Below are 24,304 nucleotides of genomic sequence, written 5' to 3' on the forward strand. Positions count from 1 at the left end.
CCAATGCAATATAAGACTTCATTCATGTGTTCGAATTTTTTCTTTTGGATTTTGGTTAAGTATCGTCTTCGTACAGGAGCGGATATTGCGGTGAAAGAGTCATTGGAAATTGTAATAATTATTTATTTTTAACCGTTATGTGTCCGACGGGGTACCCGGGTACCTTTTTAGGTTTCAATAAATTAAATTTCAATGTTTTATCAATAAATGAAAATTGAAACTTTGTGACATCTTAGAACTTAACTAAGTCAAGCTTTTGGGTTGATAATATTGTTGATGTGGTAAGGGGGAAGTGAAGAGGGGCTCATGGTACCCGGGTACCCACAAAACTGAAATGCAAATAACTAAGACAATTTCCAGCCGATTTCGGCACTTTAGGGTGTTTCGGATTCAGGAACTCATCTACTTTTAGTCTTGGTAAAAATTAATTGGGTTAACTTATTCGGTTCCCGGGACTCCGGATTTCCGGAAGCATGTTCCGGCGCTGGGATACTATTTGTGAATTTAAATGGAATACTGGCATTATGGGTATCAAAATTCTTGGAATTGCATCAGTAGACTGGTTTTGGAACCCTCTGGTGATTTGACCACGGAACGGACATTCTGGAGCAGGTTCCCGTGAGGTCGTGTGCAGCCAATACGACACCAAATTGCCATATGATCCAGTAACAATAAATAGCAGAGTTTCGAGACGCTTTGAAGAGTTTTGCTACTCATATTGCTAGGACATTTGTAAAATTTAAAGATCATACCGTAGTACTGGAACGTTACTCCGGAAAATCGGGATTAGCAAGAAACAGATCCATTCATGCGGTTCAACTTCGCAGAATCAAAAAGTGGACGATTTCCTGAATCCAAAACACCTAAAAGTGTCAAAATCGGTTAAAGAAAGACACAGTCATGAGCATTTCAATTTGTGGGTACCCTCGTCGGTCTGTCGAAGGTTTTTTTTGTTGGACACAAATGATTCAATTTCGTTTGGATTCTAGTTACTATCTCAAAATTAGGAATACATTTCGATACATAATGGGGAGATTTCGCTCCGCTAAGGAAGAGTATCACAGCCAACATATATCCTTGAGGCAACTCGTTGGCTTCCTGTTATTGATCTGAAAAGTTGCCGTCACCTTGAATTATGGACTGCTAAGGTATCGCTGAACGACTCCAATGAGATTCCCTCCGAATTCTCTAGGCACTGGTGAAACGGCCCGAGCGTCATTTCTCTATTCTAAAATTAAATTCACATCCCAGTTATACGCTGATGATGTCGCGAGACGTCAACTGCCATATCTTTTGGGGACCTCCCATTACAATTCCGGGAGTAGCACCAATCCACTTGGTATCCGGTACTGTCGACGTTAGTGAAGGTAAAGCGAGGTAGAAAACAAAATCGGTTGTAGACCTGAATCAAATTTGGTGAAAAATTTGTCAGCGAAAGCTTCAGGATTCTTTTCAGGGTTTCGAAGTACTTGCTCATTTTGTTGGATATCTACTTCGGGCCAATGATAGCTGTTCCGAGCCGTTTTTATTGCCTGCCACTGAGGATGTTAATCATCTGCTACAACTGAGTTCCACGATGGATTACACGATGATTCTGTCCAAGGAAAGAAACGAACTCTTCAGCGGGTCCTTCGAAGTATTCAGGTGTCGGCGGAGTAATGCAAAACTTTCTTCTCATCGAATTTGTTCATTTTCAAGGACGCAGGACCTAAGTACCAACGATACATCCGGGCGCACAATTGAGCTACCATGTTTGTTAAGGAATTCACAGCCTCTACGGATATTCGGATTCAGTAACATGGATCATGAATTCAGGAAGTTCCTCCGATGAAAGCTCTCGGCATCTACTGATCGTGTGATAGACGTTTTCTTCATATGAGTCATTCCGGTAGATCGAAGCTGTGACCTGAAGTAGTTTGGGGATAATTGGTCGTAGGGGACTGGAGCAGGTACCACTACCCTTCATTTTTATCGAACGATCCAAGTTTCAGCGATAGAACTGGAGCAATTTGTCGACTTCAGGGCCGAAGAAACACGTTTCTGGGGAGTAGTACTTCTACCGTTGTTTAAAAAGACCGCGTTACTTGTCTCGACCACTTCGATAAACTGCCCAGGAGCCGAGTTAGTAGTTGTTTGACGAGTTTGTGAATTTTTTTCCAACTTGCGGAAACTGGGTTTACGTACTACGATTCTGTATAAGCCGCTAGTTGACGTCATTTCGATTCAATATTCCTTCTTCAAAGTGTAATTGAAACCTTTCCGAGCAATGTCACTTGCTGTCAGAACCAAACATTATTAAAACAGGTTAGTTTGTCAGTTTTTGACGATTCGAGCCTGTGTACCTTCTCAAGGTGGCTTAGCAGCAAATGTTCTGGGTGTCGGTATCGCTAGTGGAGCATGGCGATTATTCGTTGAACCGACTTTGGAAGAAGAAAGGGGTCTCGCAGTAGTCTCACCAGAATATCCAAGTCGGAATATCTGCAGGCTTCGGTGACGACTTGTTAAACATCGAAAAAAGTGACGACTCTACTGGTTTCCACGAGAAAATCGGAAGATTCTTCGTAAGCGTGCTCTGCTTATTGTGGTATCGACGATCTGTAGCTCCAGTCCGTATGGAGCTGTATCGCCGATCTGCTTCTGGTTTCTTTCCATGCAAACATTTATAAATAACTTTTGTTCATTTGTCGAACGTCGGATAACGCATTCAATCGTAGCTCTACGAAGTACATTTGATCCCGACAAACCTCCTCGAACTGCTTTATGCGGCACACATGTTCCTGCTTTTCCTGCAGTTCTCTCTGTTGTTGAAGATTTTGTCCCACGATCTCCCGTTCCCAAGGCTCTCGATCATCCACCTGTAGCTTCTTTTAAAGTAGCTACCGGTCTATACGCATCTTTCTTTCCTTCAACGCATTATTCATTTCAATCTCCTTCAGCCCACAAGAACTCTACGTTCATTTCCTTCGCCAAACGCTTCTTATCCACTTGCATTGCTTTGATATTCGTTGCAAGTGACGATGACGGGTTTTCGCGATCGAACTATCTAAATCATCTGGATTCATCTTCGTACGGGAGACCTTCTTCTGTTTCTGGTACAACTGGTAAACGAGCGGGTGGACTTCTTCCAAGCAGAACAATATCTTATCCGTTATTGTCGTAACTTCTACGCAACGGGAGTGACACCAGAGCTCACAACTGTCAGATGCAAACCTCGATCTGAGTTGATACCTTCCCGACAGTTCCACAAGCCGTTCTTGTGAAGTCCAGGTTTATTTTAGGGACGCAGTCTACGCGAACACGTGAGTGGATAAAGCTCCACGGAACGTTTACAAGCGGCCACTGTATTTGGCTGTCGGGATGGTTTTTACACTACCGTATTATTGACAGTTGTGGTTTGGTGAGATAATTGTTGGCGAAGGCTCCAAGATTGTCTTCAACTGTACGAAATTGGGAAACAAGGACTCCGTATCCCTTGTGAAAGACAAATTGTTTCTTGTTCTGTCGTTTACTATACCTTTCCTCTCTTTGGCCGTTTAAGAAATCATAATTATTGACCAAAAGTCGCATGAGGCACCTAGTCTCTTGATTTTGGGGATAATTATAGCTAAGGATATGAGAAGATTCCGTTTCCCCAAGTTTCATTGAAGGTTTAGAGCAGGACACGACTAATGGCGAGTGATTCAGTACAAGGTAGGCGATCTTATCGAGACTAGTCGACTTGCCCTTACACGAGGAGAGTAGACAATTTTGATCCAAAAAAAAAAAAATCGACCCTATAGTTCTGATCGGAATCAGGCGTGAGACATCGTAGGCTATCACGCGGGATTCGCCCAATAAATACAGTTAAATTCCTGGGCATTTCAGATGCTACAGCGGGTTGTGTGCTTCTTGCAAAAGTCTTTCTGTTCGAACTAATATTCGTAGCTTCGCTGGATGGAGTATCCAAAGCGGGCTGGGCACCACGAGCATTCGGCAACGGGTCTGCGACTGGAAGCTTCCTGTGTAGTCTTGTCTTAGAATAGAATGCTTATTCAACTCCAACACTCCTGAGATTCATTGGCTCATCAGATATGGTACTTCGAGACTATTTGGGGTTCCTGGTGTTGTTATTCTGTTTTCTTCTATCGAGTGAATGACTCCGTATCCTGTACATTCGGCCTGATCAAGTGCTGTATGTTGTTCTTCGTGGTACGATACTTGATACGTGGGGAATCTGAAGGGATCTCATCAGCGACATGTTTTTTTCCTGCACTACGTGACTACTAGGAAGCGATTAGACATACAACTGGGTATTTTTCCCACAGGTTCAATTCAAAGCGCATTAACAGAAGACTTCAGATCTTCAGTGGTTTCGAGCGCGGTTCGCTTAGAGAGACTCCTTGCCGTTGATGCCCGCACGGTATCCTAGCCATACTAAACAGTACTCCAGAGGTAAGGACAGTAGCGTGGAAAACCATACGTTCTTTCTAGTAGTTATTTTCTTGTGAAAAATCATTGTGATAGTCTACTGTTTCCTTCCGAGGATATGTCTGCGGTACCTCCCACCGTCCCGTACTTACAGCCGTTGGGAGAGCATCGGTTTGACCTGGAACATCCCCAGACAGGGTCGATACGTGCAGATATTCTGTATTTCTCTGCACGTGGTCTAATCGTTGTTATGTTTGTTGTTTCTTCATGTGATTTGACTTTGTTACTGTTGCTTGGTCCCCTGTTTTGTTTAATCATGTTTCACCCAGATTTCCTTGGACTCTTCACGTGGTAGTGCAATTGCCCGAATCTACAAAAACCCAAATAAATGCTGGTGCTGATTCCCTTTCGTAAGGTGAACTTGTGAATCGTCAATTTACAAGACATTCTTCGCTACACAGACGAGTAGACTTTATGGCGTGCTATTGAGGACACCAATGGAGACATTTCCTGGGGATTGGTACTAAGAAGGTCCCCACCTAAAAGGTTTAAGGGCATCCAGAAGAGTTCTTTTGGTTTTGACTCGAATTTGGTGAGAAGGCTGTCGGCGAAATCTTCAACATTTATTTCGGCTGAACATAGTTGAGAAGTAGAAATTCTTCCGACGACAGGGTTTCGAAGTAATTGCTCATTTTGTTGGATATCTACTTCGGGATTGCTATTCCGTTTCATAAGAATCGTTTTCCTCGCTTGACACTGATGGTATTTATCATCTTTCGATAATCGGAGGAGTCCTCGCTAATTCGGTCTAAGATAAAGGACCAACTTTTCAACGGCATCCCTTTGAAAGATTTCGGAATCGGCTGGATCTTGAGCTTAGCAAGTTCGTCGATGAGTAGCCTTGGTATCTAATGACTGTTAGATAGGCGTTTTATTCATATGCGATTAATTACAGTAGATCGAAGATCAAGTACCCGCGACGTGGGGGTGAGTAGTCGTAAGACACTAGATCACGGGTCTCTTCCCTGCTTTCACCCGCTTTCTCGTTAGCTGCTTCATCGGTTTAAGAGTCGTGGAATGACTACCCGTGAGATATGCGTCTTTCGTTTCCCCAAGAAGGTAAGCCATTGTCCGTCGTGGTCCACTCTAGTATCGAACAACTACGTTTTTTGACAACCGATTCCTGCTGTCCCATCAGATCAGTCCAGCCGAGTTTGCAGCGAACAGTGCTTGGATCTACTGCGCTCCAATATTCACTTCAATTGGAACAAATGAGTGGAGGTTGTTCAGCCCGATTAGAGTATTCAGTTGGTTGTCGAACGATTCGACTTATAACCCGCTTATCCGCCGGCAACTCTACGGCGTTCAATGTCTGAAGAATTAGCAACATTTCATCTACCTTATGAACGTGGTAACTCTTCCACGTGAGCGATGTCTGTCGTACACTTGATGGTATGCCTCTTCTCGATGTCTACGAGTCCCAAACGATCTACTAGTGTACTATTGATCATCCCCAAAAAGGCGAACTGGACTTCCTCGCCAATGCACCTGAACCAAGATAATCCGCAACATCATCATGCAAACATTCAGGGAGTCAGACCTCTCGTGAAGTTTTGATCCGTCGGTGAATAGCTTTAGGTATTTGGAGTATTTCCGTTCAGTACTACAGTGCACTCGATAACACATTGGGAGATTTCTGTTCTCGAGTCCAGTTCGGTTCAAACATGTCTTCCGGTTCGGTGGAGTCGAGTAAAGTTAAGAAAAGCTCAAGGCAGTGCCTGAAAGAAATGGTATCAAGTGGAGCAAATTTCAAGACTATTCGACTGCTCATCTCTTTCTATTACAAGAATCAGCTCAGCGATATTTGGCAAAGCATTCCCAGATTATTCGTGCCAGATATTGAGGTTCTTTAAGAAGCTTAACGTACTGGGTGATTTAACCATTAGAGGACCCAGAGACAATAGGTTCGATGAGAGAGCTTAGTGAACCAACCCGCTAAAACAACTACCGATTCCTCCCCGGAACTACGGCATTACTTCGGGGAGAGATTTTGTCATGTGCACAGCATACGAATCCAATAACTTAGTAGTTAGTTGTCCTTGGTTTACAACGTGGCAATTCCTGTATGGCAGTAGGAAAGCTAGCTGTGGGTCGAGAATCAGTCCTCTTCCTCTACGAGGAATATTCCATCGGCAAACTTGTCTAATTTACTGACCCTTGTTTCATCGAGAACCACTTTCTTGTCGAGCTCCCGACTTGTTTGCGAACTACTCGGTCTAGTCCCTGACCATGTACCTAGCCTCCGACGGAGAATTCCCAGACGAGAGAAGTTAGCGCGAAACCGAACCAACCAGTTAGGTGCCGAGGTCAGTTCGGCGATTGCGGTGGAACAGGGCCCCGACGACCCGAGACTCGTGGTGTCTTGTCCTGGTGTACTCAGTCTAGTCCCCGGTGGTGTTTACACCGACCGAGAGTTCCCCGGAGAAAGAAGTTCTCCCGATACCGATTCTTCTTTGGTTTTCGCTATATTTCTCTCGGGCAAACCGGTAGGGTGCTGTGGTCCGTCTGGCGATTCCGGGTGGAGCGTGGCGTCCGGTTCGCTGGCGCCCCGGCTACCCAAGCCTGGTGCTCTGTCGTTGTCTAGCCTACTCCTGCGAAGAGTTTCCTGGCGGTGCTTTCTCTCCCGTAACCGTTGCTCGCTATCAATTACGCCATTTTCGCTGTTGACCGCGTTCCACGTGTTTACGTCGCTTGTCATTCTGTAAGCTCCATTATCCGGGTTGATGTCGCTTCAAACCTCGGACATTCGAAAACTACATGCTCCGGTGTCTTCTCTACGTTCGCACACCCCGGGTACAATGGTGACGTTGCGTGCTCGAACCGATGAAGATACTTCCTGAAGCAGCCGTGGACCGACAGGAGCGATGTCCGTGCTTTCCATTGACCCACGGTGACAAGTTTGGGTTGGACCGGTAGGTCTACCTTTCTTTCTCCGTATTGTCCCATTCCTGCTGTCACGTCACCATCGAATCGATTCTCACCATCTTCCTAACGTTTCTGGTATTTCTACGATTGTAGCGCTTGATATCCTCCAGGCGATAACGTATTTGTCGTAGCTTCCGACGATATTGTTCTCGCAACTCGTAGGCCACCAACCGGAACGTTTAGCTTTTCGCGATTTCACTTGATTTTCAGCGCCGCACCCCAGGCAGAAAGCCTATATCGCTGCATCGATGACGAAACACTCTGGATATCAGACGCCTCGTCCTGTTTCTCGGACCGCCTACCTTTGGCATGATCCTCGCTATTGCATTCATTTCCTTCTCCGACTTTTTACAGACGTAGTCGACGTGGTTGTTTCCCAGTTCGTGCTCTCCGATGGTGATCTGCATCCGCTGAACCGCTTTGCAGTTGCTGTTGGTCTGCACATCCACATCTGTCTTGGAGTGAGCTATCTGCAGCTTGACAGCGTCCATCCAGTTCTCGATAGTGTCTACCGTCACCGACACCTTTACTTCAACTAGTGTGTTAGTGACACGTCGTCCGCGAAACCCACGGTTTCCTGAGTAGCCGCAGTGTCAATACCCCATCGTACATCCTGTTCCAGCAAGTTGGACCGAGAACGGAGCCCTGAGGAACGCCCGCTGTGACTCACATTGACTTTTGCCCTTCGTTTGTCCCGTACTTTACTCTGGAAGTAGCTCTTTAGGATCCGGCATGGTCATTACGTTTATCGCTGCAGCGATTCTCAGCTGGCGCTGTTGAACGGATTCTTCACATCTATCGTAACTACAGCATAGTGACGATTTCCTTCTCTAGCTTCTGTTTAGGTGCCTTCTCAGCACTCCCGAGCATTAGTCCGAATTAGTTCCAATGTCGATACTTCTTTGTGGAATCCGAACTGCATCTTGGACAGTCCGCACTCACCCTCCGTGCGTTTAGTCAGCCTGTTAAGGATAATTCTTTCCAGGAGTTTTCCCTCCTATACTGTAGCCTATACGAGGATGGATCGCCCGCTGATTTCCCTAGCTTTGGCAGCTACACCAGCTTCTGTACCTACTACATTTCGGAGAAACTGCCTTCAGCTAGAAACTTCTGCAGCACCACTCTGAACATATACGGATATGCGCAGCTTTCAGCGCCACGTTTGGTATTCCATCCGGACCGGGGTGTTTCTTTGATTTTATTCGCATCGACTTTTCTTCGAGCTCATCGTTAGTCACTTGCCACTCGTCTGTGTTTGCGCCTTCTTCTTAGCCGTACGGTGTCGGTGACACCGTTCTTCGGGGAGAGACCCTCAACCTTTAGTTTGCCACGGTACATTTCAGCTGACGTCGACGGAGCGCCTCGAAGCGATTGGCGCCAACTTTTTTTATCACAGCTCCTTATGGTAAAATAGCTTAGTAAGCTTGTTGCTCGGTTTTAAAGCGGCTCTAGCTTCCCGAAACGTCGCCTTGCGCTTCCCTCTCACTCTCCGATCTTGCTCTCTAAGCCTGCCACAAGCCGTCACAATCATTCTTGTTAGATCAGCCGCATCAACGTTCTTCATCCCGCTGTCCAGCCGAAATGCCTCAAGAAGGAGGTCTTTGTTGAACGAATTTCCACTTCAGTTTGCTGGTCGTCGCTCTCCGTGCAGTAGCAGCAGGGTTCCGTTGGCCAATGCGGAATCGCCTGACATGGTTGCTATGGGGATGCTTCTCGCACACTTTCCAGACCGTGTCCGTTTCGTGAGCCGATTAACATCCAGTTTTGTCACGATACCAGGAACCATTTAGCTCCCCGCTTCGCCATGATCTACTCGTTGTAGTCCTCGGCGGTAGATCTAGCTTCCGCAACGAGCAGACCGGTAGGTGCCGAGGCAATACTTGCCCTGGTGGGTTCCAATGGTCCTGCGTCAATGACTGGAGGAAGAGCAGCGCACAGGTAGTTATTCGGTTGTCGTTTAACTACGGCAGAATTGACTTCTCCGGGTTATTTAGTCGGATAGACTTAAAGTTCTCTTAACGACCTACTTCGTGTTACCATAGATGATATTGCTACTTGTTCATGTTTCGAGGGCTGCCAATTCGCTTTGAACCTGCCTGGCAACAGCTGCTGGTTTCCTAAAGAAGCGTATTTCCAAAATCACTGATGTCCTCGACATGACACGAGCTAGCATAATTCGTCATGTAGTTTGTTGCTTCTACCTGCTATTTGATTTGGACGGTCATTGAAGGTCTTGACGTAGTGATAGCCAGACGCCTTTCTGGATTCTTGCCTCAGAAAAAGGTACACTGTGTATATTTTGTTCAACGACGCATTTCAAACATTTACGGTACTGGTGAGCATCCTATCGCTGTAATTGAAGTACTTAGTCCAATAATTACAGAGGTTTCTCCACTCCGAATCGTGCTTCAAGTCATGGTTCAGAGAAACGGCTGGATGCAGGCGACTGTGACTGCCATGTTCAAATCTGTCTCTGGCGTTGCACAACACGTGCCCCATAATTGTTCTTTTCAAATTCTATTTCTATTATTTTGAAGGCGCCGGTAGTTGAGTGGTAAGCGTGACTGCTTCTCCCGTCAGTAGCTCCTGGTTCAATCCCTGTGGAGATCGGTTGAATTTTCTGAAGTAAAAAAAAACTCTGATCACGTCTTCCTTCAAAAGAGAAGAGGAATCGTTGATCCCGGTCTATTTTGATGGATCGATATCTGGAATCCCGATGGTCGAGTCGCCTCTTCAGCGTCTACAACTCTGAAAGAAGCAGAGAGAAAATTGTATGATCAGAACAACTTAAGGTTAGTCGTGTGTTGGCGATTTTGCCGTCTCAGCACTTACTTCGTACTTTTGGTATTTTTGGCACAGTTGGTCTGTCTGAGCTTCAGCTGCACTTCTGCTTTCAGGGATTTAAAAATCACTTTCGATATGTTTCACTCGTTTTCGGTCTTTGCGTTACTCGCTGTAGGAATAGAGATAACGGCTCTTGGTTATGTTCGATTAATAATTTAAAAATAGCAAATATTTCAATATTCATGGTCGCTAGTCATCAATGTCCCCGCAAGGAAATAATTCCAACTACCCGTCCATAATTTGGTAATAATAGTAATAATGTGCAGTTTTATTGTACATTTCAGTTTCAAGTTTACTGGAACCAGTAATATTGTTCTAAGAAGATTTGCAATTACGACTCACCTACACGCTAGAGCTTCAATTTTAAAATATTCAATTTGTCTAACACATTTTGTTTTGTTGTTTCACAGCATTTAATAGAATGTAATGAGACGCAAAAATAATACCTTTTGTTTGTTCGATATATATAGATATATGTATAAGTACGGACAACCATCACTATTAGCAAAAAAACTGATCACGATTCTGTTTCCTCTTACATATGTACCTTTGTGTCATCGGTTTCAACATTTATTTTACGTTTTTTTTCAATAGTAAAGTGATAAAGAGAGATTCGGAGCGCACCACAAATACTGCAACGGTTTCTTCTTCCTTGTTATGGCAATCATCGTCATATCAAACATCATCATTATCATCAGCATCAACATCAATCCACAGGGGAAATCTATCGCGTCGTCACCCCCCATTGACGCTTACCATTAACTCTTGTTCCAGTCCAGCGTCGATTGGAAGCTCAAAACTCCGCTGGACGGAATATTGTACAGTTGATTCTTCAGGTACATCCCATTGTACGACTGATGATGATGATGATGGTGATGGTGGTGATCGGCTGCCGCGGCGGCAGCCGCAGAGTACGCAGCCGAATGGTGCATATTGGCTGCGGCTGCAACCGCCACGGACGAAGCCGAATAGGCAAAGTGGTTGTACAGGGACTTGTCGTCCGAGGTAGGTACGTGTGAGAAACCGCCATTATTCGATAGAGCTACCGCATCCATCATGCTCGGTTCGTGGTGTACTCCGGATGAGCTTTGGCCACTTCCAGATCCTCCCCCGCCACCTCCGCCGCCACTACCACCACCACCACCACCACCAGAGCTTCCCTGAGTTGCCGATCCACCGCCCACGTTGGACGGAAACAGTTTGAACGACATGGGCGAGTGGTTCTGGGAATGGTGGGACTGGGGAGACTTCAGCGGATCAAGATTCTGGAAGGCGGTCGGTTCCAGCGGGTACGTTTTGCTCAAATAATTGCTGTTGGAATCTTCGACGCACATGTTCGAATCGTACACGTGGGAAACCAACGGAGAAGTGAGGTTCATACAGGAAGAAATGGCGGATGGTTGTGGAGGGGCAGCTGCCGATACGGACACGGCAACGTTCGATCCTTCGGAAACTGCTTGCGAACGTTGCTTTTCCTCACGACGCCACTTGGCACGGCGGTTGGAGAACCAAACCTGAAAGTAATGAACCATGAGTAGATTCGTAACTTTTAGAAACCAGAACCCACCTGAATCCGCGCCTCAGGTAGATTGGTTTTGGAAGACAATCGTTCCCGGGAGAACACATCCGGATAGTGCGTTCGCTCGAACTCCTTCTCCAGGTACTCGATCTGGTCAACGGTAAAGGATGTCCGGTTACGTTGCAGTTTACGTTTCAGGCTGAGCCGTTCCGAATCGCTATCGAAGTTGACGGTTTGTGGAATCGACGGAGGTTTGATGTTGCTACTGCTACTACTACCACCGCCCGTACCGAGTCCCACCGGTGAATCCAGATTGGTGAAACAGTGCTTTCCGAAGGGGCTCTTACTTTCCTGCTCGTTGGTCGGTTTGATGTCAACTAAAAGAGAAGGTTTGTTAGTACCCGCCTTTCTGTTAAGGTACGTTTCCAATGCAACACTTACCATTGTCCCCGTATTTGTAGTGAATAAAGGGCGAACTGTCACTGAGTGGTTTGGCGGACAAGTAACTCGATTCTTCGGTGGATGAATCTTGGATGTGTGGCTTCTTGCTGAACTCTTTCTGAGCGGCTAGATTCCGCAGCACGCGATTGATTGAGGAGACCTACGAAAGGGTTACGATAATAAGCTACGTTTTCAACCAAAAACTGGCCACACTTACACTGGGAATGTTTTCCGGCGTACAAATCCGTTCATTCAGCAATTTATCACGGATCTCCCAGGCAAAAATGTTCGGACAGTTCTGTTTGTACATTGAGATCTTGTGAACCACCTCCGGGGTGGCTACGCGAGGCTTGGAACCTCCGATGGCCCGCGGTCGGATGCTACCGGTTTCGTAGTACCTATCGGATGTACGGCTGTGAAGTAACTGTCCACCCCCAAATTAAAGAACTTACCTTCCCAGAATCTTACTAACGCACCCGTTGGAAACCTGCAGAATCCGGGATATGTCACAGGGTCGTGCTCCAGCGTGTGCCAGCTCGACGATTCGCTGCCGGGTGGAATCGGGTAGCGGTCGGCCACCCACGAAGATGCCACCCAGCTGATTGACGCCGCTGTGGCCTGTGGAGTTTGAGGGAGGACGGGACAAAGATGGTCAGTTGAGGGTAGAAAAGGGAGTCACGACGACTAATACGGAACATGGTCTCTAAGGGGTGTTACCTTCGTTTTTGTAGTCCATACTAAATCCAGTTCGGAACAGTGAGGATATGCAAGAATTGGAGGAAGAATCGAAAGAAATACGAGACTGTCAGAGAGTAAGCAATTGGAGTACTGTTTTCAAACCAAACCAACTAAAGAATGAACAACTGTGTGTCCGCTCCGGTTGCAGAATCCATCATCGTCATCATCATCATCATCATCATCATCATTAGCAACACTATCAGAGCCAACAACAATACTTACGGGAACAACACTTCCGGCTATTGTCGGAACAATCGGTGGTGGTGAAATGCCACGCGTTACCATTTTGGGGTGCGATGATGCTGTGGAAAGCAGTGTGATGTGGTGGAGAAGGGAAAAGTTGAGGGAAAATGGAATAACCAGTCAGAATGTGTTGAACGTGGGGGTCTGTCGCGCCTGTCACCAACAGATGCGCCTGTCACCAACAGATGATTTTCCCCTTTTTTTCGCTGCGGCGTGTGCCGCATTGTGTGTAGCATGAATTGGCGCTTCCCTTTTTCGGCTTGGAATTATCCCTCGACGCGGAGATCGATGGGTGATAAGGAAGTAGTTATCTGTGAACGTCTTTCAAATTTTGTTTTTGCGTTGGGAATTCATCTGTTTCATTTAGGTTGGTGGTAATATTAGAACCTTATCAGTTGCAATCGGAATTAGAGCGAAGATTTTTAAATAAATATGTATACAAAATTTTTATGTGAAAACGACGATTTCAGTGAATGCATAACAGTTGTGAAGTTGCTCATAAATATTTAGAGAAAATTGTCTTGAGAAATACAGTTCTGTTTATAAATTAATCATGGAATTCGACTTCGTCTCATCAGAATCCGACACTAACTTAGTGACGGGACTAAGCTAGCGCCAGATTGTCGCTAGCTTCAAAAAAACGGAGACACCATTTTTAGCTCCTGGGCACACCCCCAGTCAAGCGTGATGTCCCGCAAGAAAAGGAACTCATTTTAACCTGATGAGAACTAATGAAATCGAAACATTTGGTTTGGCTTGGCAAGCCAATGCAAGATAGCATTCTGTGTATATTTTTAGCTTTCCATAATTAAGTGTTTTTGACTGTGCCTGAATCTATTGTATGCAATAGAGAAGTGTCTCAGTTTTGGTTAAAAATATTTTTCTATTTTCTAATCAAAACTCAGACACTTTACTGCGATAAAAAGAAAACAATAAGGACCAAATAAATCATACACTGAAACAGGTGAAAAATAGAAAATAAAATGAAGCATGAAAAAATAAAAAAAAACAGTTGCAAATTAAATTTTAAAAAAAGGTATGGAAAAAGGTTATCACGTACAAGCAAACATAGGAAATATAAACAATCAAGGAAAAAAAATATAATGAAAACAGCACGAAGGAAAAATGCAGAAAAGGGATTCCTGAAAAAGGAAAAGAATAACATAGAATATATACAATGAAAAAGAAAAACAGAAAAAAGAAGGAGCAAAACTAAAAGAAGGTTAGAAATGAGTAACATGGAAATTAACAGAAAAACAGAAAAAAGGAATGGGAAAAAAAATTAAAAAGAAAATTAAAAAAGCAATGTAAAATGGTCAAGGAGGAATAACACAAGGGAAGAAAATAAAAAAAGAATGTCGGAAACATATAAAAGCAAAAAACAAAGCACTGAAAAATATTGAAATAATAAGAATATAAAAGAAAATTCTAAAAGTAGAACAATAAAGCAAACAAATGTAAATAAAATAAAGGAAAATTAAAAGAAAATAGGAGGAAGAAAAGGGAAAAAGTGTCATGTAGACAAGTAAAATAAATTGCAAAAAAATTAAAAAAAAAGAAAATGTGCCAAGGAAAAGAGAAAAACAAAAGGAACATAAAAAAGAAGAAAAAATAAAATGTAAAACAATAGAAAAAAGAGAAGGAAAATTAGAAAACAAAGAGGGAAAACGTTGAAGAAAAGGGGCGAGTGGAAAAGAAACAACACAGAAAAGGGTGCAAGAAAACGTATAACTGAAGAAGGAAAAATGAGTAAAACCATGTAACCATGTAAAATGAAAAAGAGCTGGAAAAATATTGAAGGCAAGGGAAAGATAAAAAGGGCGGCAGGAAATTTGAAAACAAAAAAGGAAAAGAAAAACGAAACTTGTAAAATGGATGGATGAAAGGGAAAAATAAAATTAACACGAAAAGAAGAAAGAGTTACAGCAAAAAAAGAAGACGAATAACGAAAAGCGGACAAACAGACAAATGTGAGAAAGGAAGAATAAAAAAAATTAAAAAGCGGAAAAAACACAAAAAAGAAACACAAAAAAAACAAAGAAACAGAAAGCAGAAAATATAAAAAGAAATTGTCGCTTGTAAACCTAAAAACGAAAACGAGAAAAATAATAGTAATAAATAAAGAAAAGAGAAACTAAAACAGGAAAAGAGGAAAATGTAAATAAACAGACACGCTGGACAATGTGGAAAGGAGTCAAAAAATAAAGAAAAAAAACTGTAAGAAGATGTAAAAGTAAAATACATCTGATAAAAGAAAAAAAACAGGAAAGTTAAATAAAGAGAAACAAAAACGGAAAAAATTGAGAAAGTAGGAGGAATAAAACGTAAATAAAAAGACAAATCGAGGAAATAAAGTTTAAAGGTTAAATAAGTACTATGAAAATAAAATGGATATGGATACAGGAAGCATGTAAAAGGGAATGAATAGAAGGAAGAGAAAAAAGTTAACGCAAAATAAGAAAACGTAACAGAATAATTGAAAGACCAAAGAAGGATAAAGACAAAAGAATACGAAAAGTGGGACAATGTTAAAAAAGGCTATAGGAAAAATAAAGTGTTCAAAAAAAGCAAAAGCAACGGAAAACGGATGGAGTAAATACAAAATAAAACAGAAGGGGACAAGGAAAAATATAAAAATAGCAAATAAAAGAAAAAGAAAGGAAAAATGAAATACTACGAAAATAAAAACAGAAAATGTAAGAATGAAACAGAGAAGAAAAAAATAAAAAGGAACATGTTAGCACGCAAAGAAAAATGAAAAAAAGAAAGAAGGTAGAGGAACATCTTTTTGAAAAAGCACACAGAAAAAAGAAATAAATAGAAAAGTAAAAAGCGATTGCAGAAATAGGGAAAATAAACGAAAAAGGTGAAGAAGAAAAAGCAAGCCGAAGAAAAAAAGGAAATTGAAAAGAAAATGGAACAGAGAAATCAAAATGGAAAAATAGTACAAGAAAATTGGAAAAATTAAAGAGAAAAGAGGTAAAAGAAACAGGAAAACATAGTGAAATAGGAAAAACGAGGAAAGCACAAACGAAATAAGAAAATAGAAGGAGTAAAGGATATAAAACAATCAGGGGGATAAAATGAAACATAAAAAGCGGGCCAACCAAAAAAAAACGACAAACTTTGTAACAGAGATAAATGGAAAAGAAACTGAAAATAAAAATAAATGAAACGAAGCAAAAGAAGATGGGAAAAAGGGTAAAGGGAAAGAAAAAGTTGAGAAAGGTTTGGAAAGAAAGGAACAAAGGCCAAAAAAGAAAAATTGTAAAGTGATAGCAAAGAAGGAACAAGACAAAAGAGAACGATTGAAAAGTAAAGCAGGAAAATCGAAATGGAAAGTTGAAAAAGACAAATAAAAAAGTACGTAAAAGAGCTCAGGAAAAATAATAACAAAATACGTAAGGAGGGTAAACAAAAAATCACAAATCAAAAAGAAAAATGAAATAGGGCGAAGAAACAATAAAAAAAATAACAAAAAGAGAAGAGGAGATCAAAAGGAAACAGAAAATGTAGGTGGAAACAGGAAAGGTGCAATGAAATCGGTTTAAGCGAAAATAAAAAGTTAATAAACACAAATATAAAAGACAGAGCTACAAATATTAATAAAAATAAAGAAAAAATAAAAAGACGAAAAGAAATGCAATTGAGGAAGACGAAAACAATCAGAAAAAATACATTTTTTGAATATAATAAGGTATAAAAGTAACGGAAAAATAGACAATGGAGAACGAAACCTAGAAAAAATAGTGGGGAAGAAAAAAGTGAAAGTAAAAGTAATAATTAAGAAAGTAGAAAAGAACAAATAGAACTTAAAAAATATATAGATCTTTTTAAAAGGAAAACATCATATGTAGGAAAATGGTAAAAATAGTGGGAAGATAGGAAATAGGAAACAAGTAAAAAATAAGAGAATGTAGGAACAAAAAGCACAAGAAAATAAAAATGTAATTGAAAACAGGACAGAAGGAAACAAACATGAAAAAAGTACGGAAAAATAGCGAAAACGAAAAAAAAAATATCCAAGATAGGCAAAATGTAAAACAAGACTTGTGAAATGGAATGACAATGGGAAATATAAATAAAAAGGAACATGATGGAGTAAATTTTAAAAAAGCAAATGATGCAAGAGAGAATAAATGACAGTGTCATGTAAAAGAATACAGCAAAAAGAAATGAAAAAAAGAAAACGATAAGACCGCCAGAGGAGTTTAAATGCATAACAGTAAAGATTAGTGAACGGAGAAACGGAAAAGGGTACACGAATAATGAAAAAAAAAGAATTTAGAAAAAAGAAAAAGCAAAAATAAACAGAAATCGTAAAAAATCGCCTTTGTGTCATATTTCGCTCTAAATTCTTACTGTACAAGGCAATTGCAGGGCTAGTGTTGCGATCCTATGGACCACTAGTGAGTGTTTCATAAGACCAAAGTCTTACCATCTGAGCCACCAGACCAGGGAAAAATGGAAATAAACAAAAAATACGGGCAAAGCCACTACCAAATTTGAAAACGAAATGGTAAGCGGATTTCAAAAATAAGAGGATAAATGAGAACAAACGAATAATACCAAAGAAGAATAAAGGAAAAATGTAGCGTAGAATAAAAAGCAGAAAAGAAAACCTTTACAGGAAATAAAGGAAAAATGAGAGAGTAAAATTGAGAAAGTAGTAATGAAAAAGGACAAATATAAAAGACAGACGACTAAGCCTCGCAAAAAAGGGCCATATGAAGGAAAATGGAAAAAGGAAACATAAAAAATTGACTAAACAAAGAGGGGTTAAAACAAAATAAGAAAATAAAACGAAATTATTAAAAAAAACTCGAAGAAGTTAAAGGAAAATACAATGATAAACAGAATACAAGAATGAGAAAAAAGGGGAAGTGGTTAAGAAAAGGGACAGACAAAAAAGAAAAAGGGTAGAAAAGGCTAAAATAAGAGAAAAAGAACAGCGGAAGACGGAAGGAGTAATTGAAAAATAAAATGGAGGAAAATTCAAAATATGGAAATCGGAATGAAAAATAAAAACGAGAGAAAAAAAGATAAAAAGACAAAACATCATTAAATTATAAGGTAAGGAAAAAAATGGAAAGATAATGAAAAACTGAAAATGAAAACTGAATAAAAAATGTTGGTAGGAACTGAAAATAGGAATAAAGAAAAGAGGAAAAAAAGAAAATTGGCAGAGCAGTACAAAAAAAGAATAAGTAAAGAATACAAAGAAAAAAAGGCAAACAACAAGAGAAAGAATATGAATGAAACTTGAAAGAGTTGAAGGTAGACAGAAAATAAGAAAAAAATGAATATCTAAAAGAGTAAATATGACATATGACACAGAAAGAAGTAAGAAAGCTAAAAAAGTAAAGAAGAAAACTGAAAATGAAGAAATACCAGAGGAAGCAGATGGAAAAAACCGAAGAGGGTAAGGTTAAAAGTAAAAGTATAAGATAGAAGTTAGAAGCAGAAGAAAAAGTAGAAAAGGAATTTTATAAAAGTAGAAACTAAAACTAACAAAAAAATAAAGCCAGAATATAGTGGAAAATATGCAGGTAAGCGAAAAGACAAAATGGGAGACAAGAAATAGCAGAAAATGAGCAGTCAAGGAAAAATGGACAAGTAAACAAGACGAATAACCCTTACACAGCCAATATTGAAAAGCATCCTGGAAAACACTGCAGTTATTCTGTATTGTTTTTCTTGTCAATATTAATATTTGAAACATATTTTCATATTTCATTAAAACGGACAGGCCTGCTGTACAGAGTTGGGTTTGAAGATGTTTCAAAATTAGGCGGCAATTGAATGATTCATTATTCATTCAATGAATAATTTAATTAACGAATTGTTTTGAATCTTGAAGGAGGAAGAAACGAGGACAACCGTACCGACCGTTTCAGTTTAAAGGGGATACAATAAATCGTTGGGAGCGGCTTGGCTAAGAAGGTTATCGTTACTCCTTTGGTCCTTAGTGATGGGACACAGTTATTTACACATTGCCCTGGCTAGTAAACCTAGGATGAAGCGCCTTTACTCGCTCTACAATGGTAAAAAAACAGAAAACGTGCAAAAAGGAAAGGAAGACAAAGATAAAAAAAAAGTGAAAGAAAGAGGAAGATGAAATAGCAAATGAGAAAATAACGAAGGAACAAAAGTGAAAAGGTAAAACAGGGTACAGGAAAAGAGAACAAGAATAGCGGAAGAGGGAAGGACTAAAGTTATTTGTTTTTTGGCAAAAAAATGATTCGGTTTAGCTAAATAGTATGTTTTAATGAATTATAGGGTAGCATATGCGTAATTTTTTGGCTAAAAAGTTTTAGTTCCACAATTCAGCTAACTTTTCAAGGAAGAGAAATAAACATGTTATGTTCAGGGGAATCACTAAAAATTACCTGTTTACGGCAAATTTTAAAATAAATTGGAATAAAATCATAATTGTTTTAATACGAGAATCAGTTATATTGTCCATCGAGCGACTTTCCGTGCAGACACACGGAGAGTCTTTCGGTACAGAAATATCAGAAGATCTAGACTTGTTTGTTTATTTGGAATTTAATTTCCGTATTTATGGCACTGTTTTATATTTGTGCCACTTTGTCATAAATATATCTAGTTTGTAGTTTGTTGCATCTAATCGTGGATTTTATTCATATCTTTGGAAAACAAGATATTTATTAAACCTCTTAACACAGATGTCTTCCGTATATTTCCACAATAATAATAATAATTATAGAATGCACTTGCATTTCACCATCAAGATGTATACCAGTATTTCGACGAGGTATAGTCTTCTTCAGTGTTCATATCAGTCCTGTTGAACAGAAGACATCTGTCTTAAGAGAGTTCATTGTGACATTTGACTGAGTCGCACGAAAACTTTTGTCATTTAAAATTTGTTTCGAATCCATGCAAGCTAATCCTATCTCCGGCTTATGAGTATGCAATATGATATAGTTTTAAAATTACTATTATGATTGGAGGGCGAACATATCGTAGTTAATAAATCGATTGCCTTGTACGTAGCTCACCTGGGTTCGAATCCCAATCCGATAGGGTAAGAGATTTTTTAAAAATATTTTTCTATCCCCGGCGAATGACTCAAAATTCTATAATTGGAAAAAAAAATCCAAGATTGCTATTCCTGGCTGTACGAATGACTATTTTTATCTTAAGTAGGTTAATTCTTAGTGTCAAGAGAACAAAATCTATTTCGTAGATGTTTTTCCCTTGAAAATAAATTTGAAAAATTCGTTATTAGTTTCTATTATAAAAAATGTTCGCCAAATCGAACAACGTATTCAAACTAAATTGAAAACATACCTAGGTGCTAAGCTCAATGAAGCAGTAGTCAACAGTATCTTCTAACTAGTAAAAAGCTTCAACTCACCGAAATTTGATTGCTACCAACAAGAATTCAGAAACGTCTTTGAACTACAGCCTCTATTTGTATCACAATTGGAAAGCCCTCATGAAAATGCATATATGCGCTGAGGGACAATTCTCCCTAATTATCACAAAAGACCCGTCCTCGATTTAGGGAAACACGTTAAGGTACCACCCGTACGCCCCGCGCGCAATCACGATAAGTGCTACCCGATTCCTTTCATCGATGCTGAAGGAATTCACCAGAGCACAACACAGGGCAGATCAGTAGGCGGTGAAGCGCATGTGCGCGATTTGAATTCTATTAGCCGTAGATATTGTCTGTTGTAATGTGTCTCTCCCATCTGAAACACGGAAATCGAAAGCTTCGGAATGAATTGTTTCGCGATATCCAGTTTGTTAATCATCGTTTCGGACCTCACAAACCTGACACAGGTCAAACCGCAAAACCGAAGGAATTTACCTCACAATTCGTGTAATTCGATACCCTTTTCGTCCAACGTTCCATCGTTCGTTCGATCCAATACGTATGGCTAACCAGTAAGGAGGTTATAAATGGTGACGGTTTGCTACGAATCGAGCCACATTTTCACAAATTCTTTCAAATTCAGAACCTTAGAACCTAATCAGTTTGTTAAACGTAAATTCGAAAACTTTCCACCGTCTCAAAAACAAATAAACTGGAGGTAACAAAAAAAAACAACACAACCCGTGTGTAAGAAGGTTCGCTCGCTTGCGACCCTGCCAGTCGTCAGTCCGAATTATCGAACGCAAATCGGACGTGAAAATCAGTCATGCGGAAAGTGACTGTATCTTGCGCTTTTCCGTCCGATCGGTTCCGTTTCGGGGGCAAACTTCACCGAACCGGGTTTCCGGATACGGTTCGCCGGTCGGACAGGACCACTCGGCCGTCCGCAGGCGGTCCGTTAGGCGGTTCTATGCACTGTTGTTTACCTTGCGTGTATCAGGGCCATTAATCGTAAGTTTCACCACAATTTCACTACTGCCTGAAATGAGCAGGGCGAGCTCGGGGTTTTGTTTTCGATGTTCGCTTCTCGCCTGCTGCGACTGGTATAATCGATGGCGCGATGGAGAATCGACGAAGTTTTTGACTTTGGTTGTGGTTGAAAGGAGGGAGAGAGAGAAAGCGGTTCCGATATACATCTTTGGATGCTGTGAAGGGTGGATTTGTGTGCGAGTAAAAGAGAGACCGAGATGGCAACGATAAAGTGACAACTGAACTATTAAAGACGCGAACAGACGGCTGGTTGGCGAATTGACCAATCGATCGGGGCATTTTTCTAGCTCAAAATGGAAATTTGAAAGTACCGTTTCAATGTCCGCAAAATCATTGTATAGTGAATCTATTCCAAAATTTCGATGCTTTAGTCAATATGCGTCAATCTTTAGTGGGATACTAATTATTGATTTCAGCGTCCTTTCCTCTTTTAATTGCATTTGATTTTAAAATAACGATATAACCATATCTAATGGAATTAAAATGAATATAGGTTTGACTGATTACATAAGAAACAAAATAAGGACGATCGAACACGTGAACAAATTATATTCTTCATGTTAGGACTTTCCGTGCAGCTACACGGAAAGTTCTTCAATGTAAAAAATAGCAATCACTGGTGTTGTTCCATATATTAGTGAAATTTAAATTTATTCTTGGGATTCATTTTTTTGGTATTTTCAGTATTTCTTGATTTGTATCACCTCTGGTTTTTTTGGCTAAAAGTTTTTGATAAACTTTGAAGAAAAAATTGAGAAAAAATGATGATTATGTGATATAAACTTGAAATAAATTCCATTAAGGTTCAATTGAGAAAGCTTGGAAAAGCGGCAATCTTGGCCGCTTATTGAGGCGTTCTCAGTTGAACCTAAAACTCAGGGACGAATTGAAAGTTGGGTGGCGTTGAATTTTGAATGAATTAGGAGCATGCTTGTGAATCATATAGGACAAAGATAAGATTGGATTTTGAACACATTCATGGGAAAAATAATTAGCTAATTCAGCAATAGTAAACTTTAAAATACACATAAATAACATGTTTAAACAAATCTGGTCCAATTTGCAATATTGTAGATAGTTTTATGACAGCTCTGCGAAGAATCTTAGAAAAATTCAAAACATAGAGATATATGTTTTGTGTAGGGAATGAATTTTAATCTTCAAGATTGAGGCCTCTACATCACCAGCAAGTTTTCGGCCATGGAACCATAGCGACACACCTTTTTTGGTTCGAGCAGAATGGTCCAATAGCGTGGGATAGTGGATTTCGAAATTTCGTTGAATCATATTGTGCTTTTTATCGTTAAAAACAAAATAAATATTTGAGCTAATTCCACCAATTTCGCTTCCGACCAATATCACCTGGTGACTGCTCCTTCAGTTTACTCTTCAGTATCGTCCAATACGTCTCTAATAGACGAAACTGAGGACAATTTTGTGAATTAAGTTTTTTCGGGATGAACTTTTAACTTTATCATCATGGTAGAGTAAAATCTGTTTGTTGAGGCAAACCCTGTTATACACGTACAAATTGTTATTCTTATCCGTCCTAAAATTGCTGATTTTCTTGCCCCAGGAACAATTCGCTTGCCAATTCATATTTGTTTTTCGAGAATTTCTCCGACGTTCCTCGTCGGTCTAGACACATCCTTCGAGTTCGTCCGCACTTTTCTGTACAGCTAACGGGCCTACTAAACCAAAACCTCCTATTTGTCGCAACCCTTATCCATCTGGACCAACCGTTAGGTACCCCCTCCGTAGCGATTGTGCTCTTTTTATTGTGTATTAATCTTTCTTGTTTTTTTCAATGTTGCTTTTTTGCTTGCTATCCAACCTTCCCAGAATAACTGATTCGCTAAGGTCTGCTGCAAATATCGTCACCTCCGGTCCGGAAATACCAACCATAACGGCTTACATCTCTTTACAATCATTTTCTCTGAGTTTCTTATCCTGTTTGACACTACTCGTTCCTATTTATCTGCTAGCTGGTACTGAGAGTTCCTCGGCGGCGGTATTTCTCCCGACACCGATGTCCATTTTCGTAAGCCATTTATCTGTTAGCTACTGCCAATTTGCTGGGGTTTTGTGTTTTGCCTCGTTAACTCCTATTGTTAGCCCGCTGATCGACCTAAAGCTGTGTAACTGATAGACTAACAATGGTTGCTAATATAGAAACTTGTCGAAACGTGAACCGGTCTGGAGATGTCGACCAACTTGTCTTGCGTTCCTTGTCGGCCACCCACGCAAAGTTTCTTCCTTGGGTTCTTTGACGACCTATTTATAGAGGACCGACCTCAAACGATATTTTATGCGTCAAATAGGTTCTCAGTACAGTCATGATTCGCTGGTTGGATACTTTTTAACTGGACCGCTTTTTAGTTGAACCTCCGCTTGTTGGACCATTGTCCAACTAAAAAGCATCTGAATGTCAAAATCTTATGTCAAATTTACTTTGATAATCAATCTGACAATAATTAGAGATGTGAATAGATGCAATTACACTACTCACGTCTCCTTTGGAGAGTTTTTGACATCTGTCAGTCGGTCCAGCTAACGAATCAAATTCGTTAGTTGGACAGTTAGCCCAGCCAGCGAATCATGACTGTATATTTTTTTCTGGGACAGAAAGTTAAGAAATTTCATACTCCTCATTTTGAAAAAAAATGAGAATAAATTATATCCATATTATATATGTTATCCATTGGTTACTCAAGCATCCCCCTTGATTC

The 24,304-nt window shown here is 40.6% G+C and overlaps 1 protein-coding gene across 2 annotated transcripts; it reads right to left on the bottom strand.

Annotated features, from left to right (window-relative positions):
- Window positions 1-10,487: 10,487 nt before the first annotated feature.
- LOC131690474 (paired box protein Pax-6-like) lies at window positions 10,488-21,576 on the bottom strand. 2 transcript variants are annotated; one of them, XM_058976275.1, is made up of 7 exons: window positions 21,512-21,576; window positions 12,914-12,933; window positions 12,649-12,814; window positions 12,414-12,594; window positions 12,197-12,356; window positions 11,804-12,132; window positions 10,488-11,750 (listed from the first exon to the last, which is right to left on the bottom strand). In XM_058976275.1, exons 1-7 carry the CDS (start codon window positions 21,529-21,531, stop codon window positions 10,995-10,997), a joined length of 1,632 nt encoding a protein of 543 aa, XP_058832258.1. In that variant the 5' UTR covers window positions 21,532-21,576; the 3' UTR covers window positions 10,488-10,994. The 2 variants fall into 2 exon arrangements, with proteins under 2 accessions (XP_058832258.1, XP_058832265.1); XM_058976282.1 differs by lacking the exon at window positions 12,914-12,933 and having other exon boundaries at window positions 21,512-21,547.
- Window positions 21,577-24,304: the final 2,728 nt, after the last annotated feature.

This window comes from Topomyia yanbarensis, chromosome 1 (assembly GCF_030247195.1).
Source record: "Topomyia yanbarensis strain Yona2022 chromosome 1, ASM3024719v1, whole genome shotgun sequence".
In the NCBI taxonomy this organism is placed as follows: Eukaryota; Metazoa; Arthropoda; class Insecta; order Diptera; family Culicidae; genus Topomyia; species Topomyia yanbarensis.

Bases quoted from the DNA above. Each gene is read 5' to 3' on its own strand.
- LOC131690474 (XM_058976275.1), bottom strand. From the start codon at position 21,531: ATGGCCCTGATACACGCAAG. The intron at 12,815-12,913 runs GTAACACCCCTT...CAAACTCCACAG, and splicing joins TATGGACTACAAAAACGAAG to GCCACAGCGGCGTCAATCAG. The intron at 11,751-11,803 runs GTGGGTTCTGGT...CATTACTTTCAG, and splicing joins TACCTGAGGCGCGGATTCAG to GTTTGGTTCTCCAACCGCCG.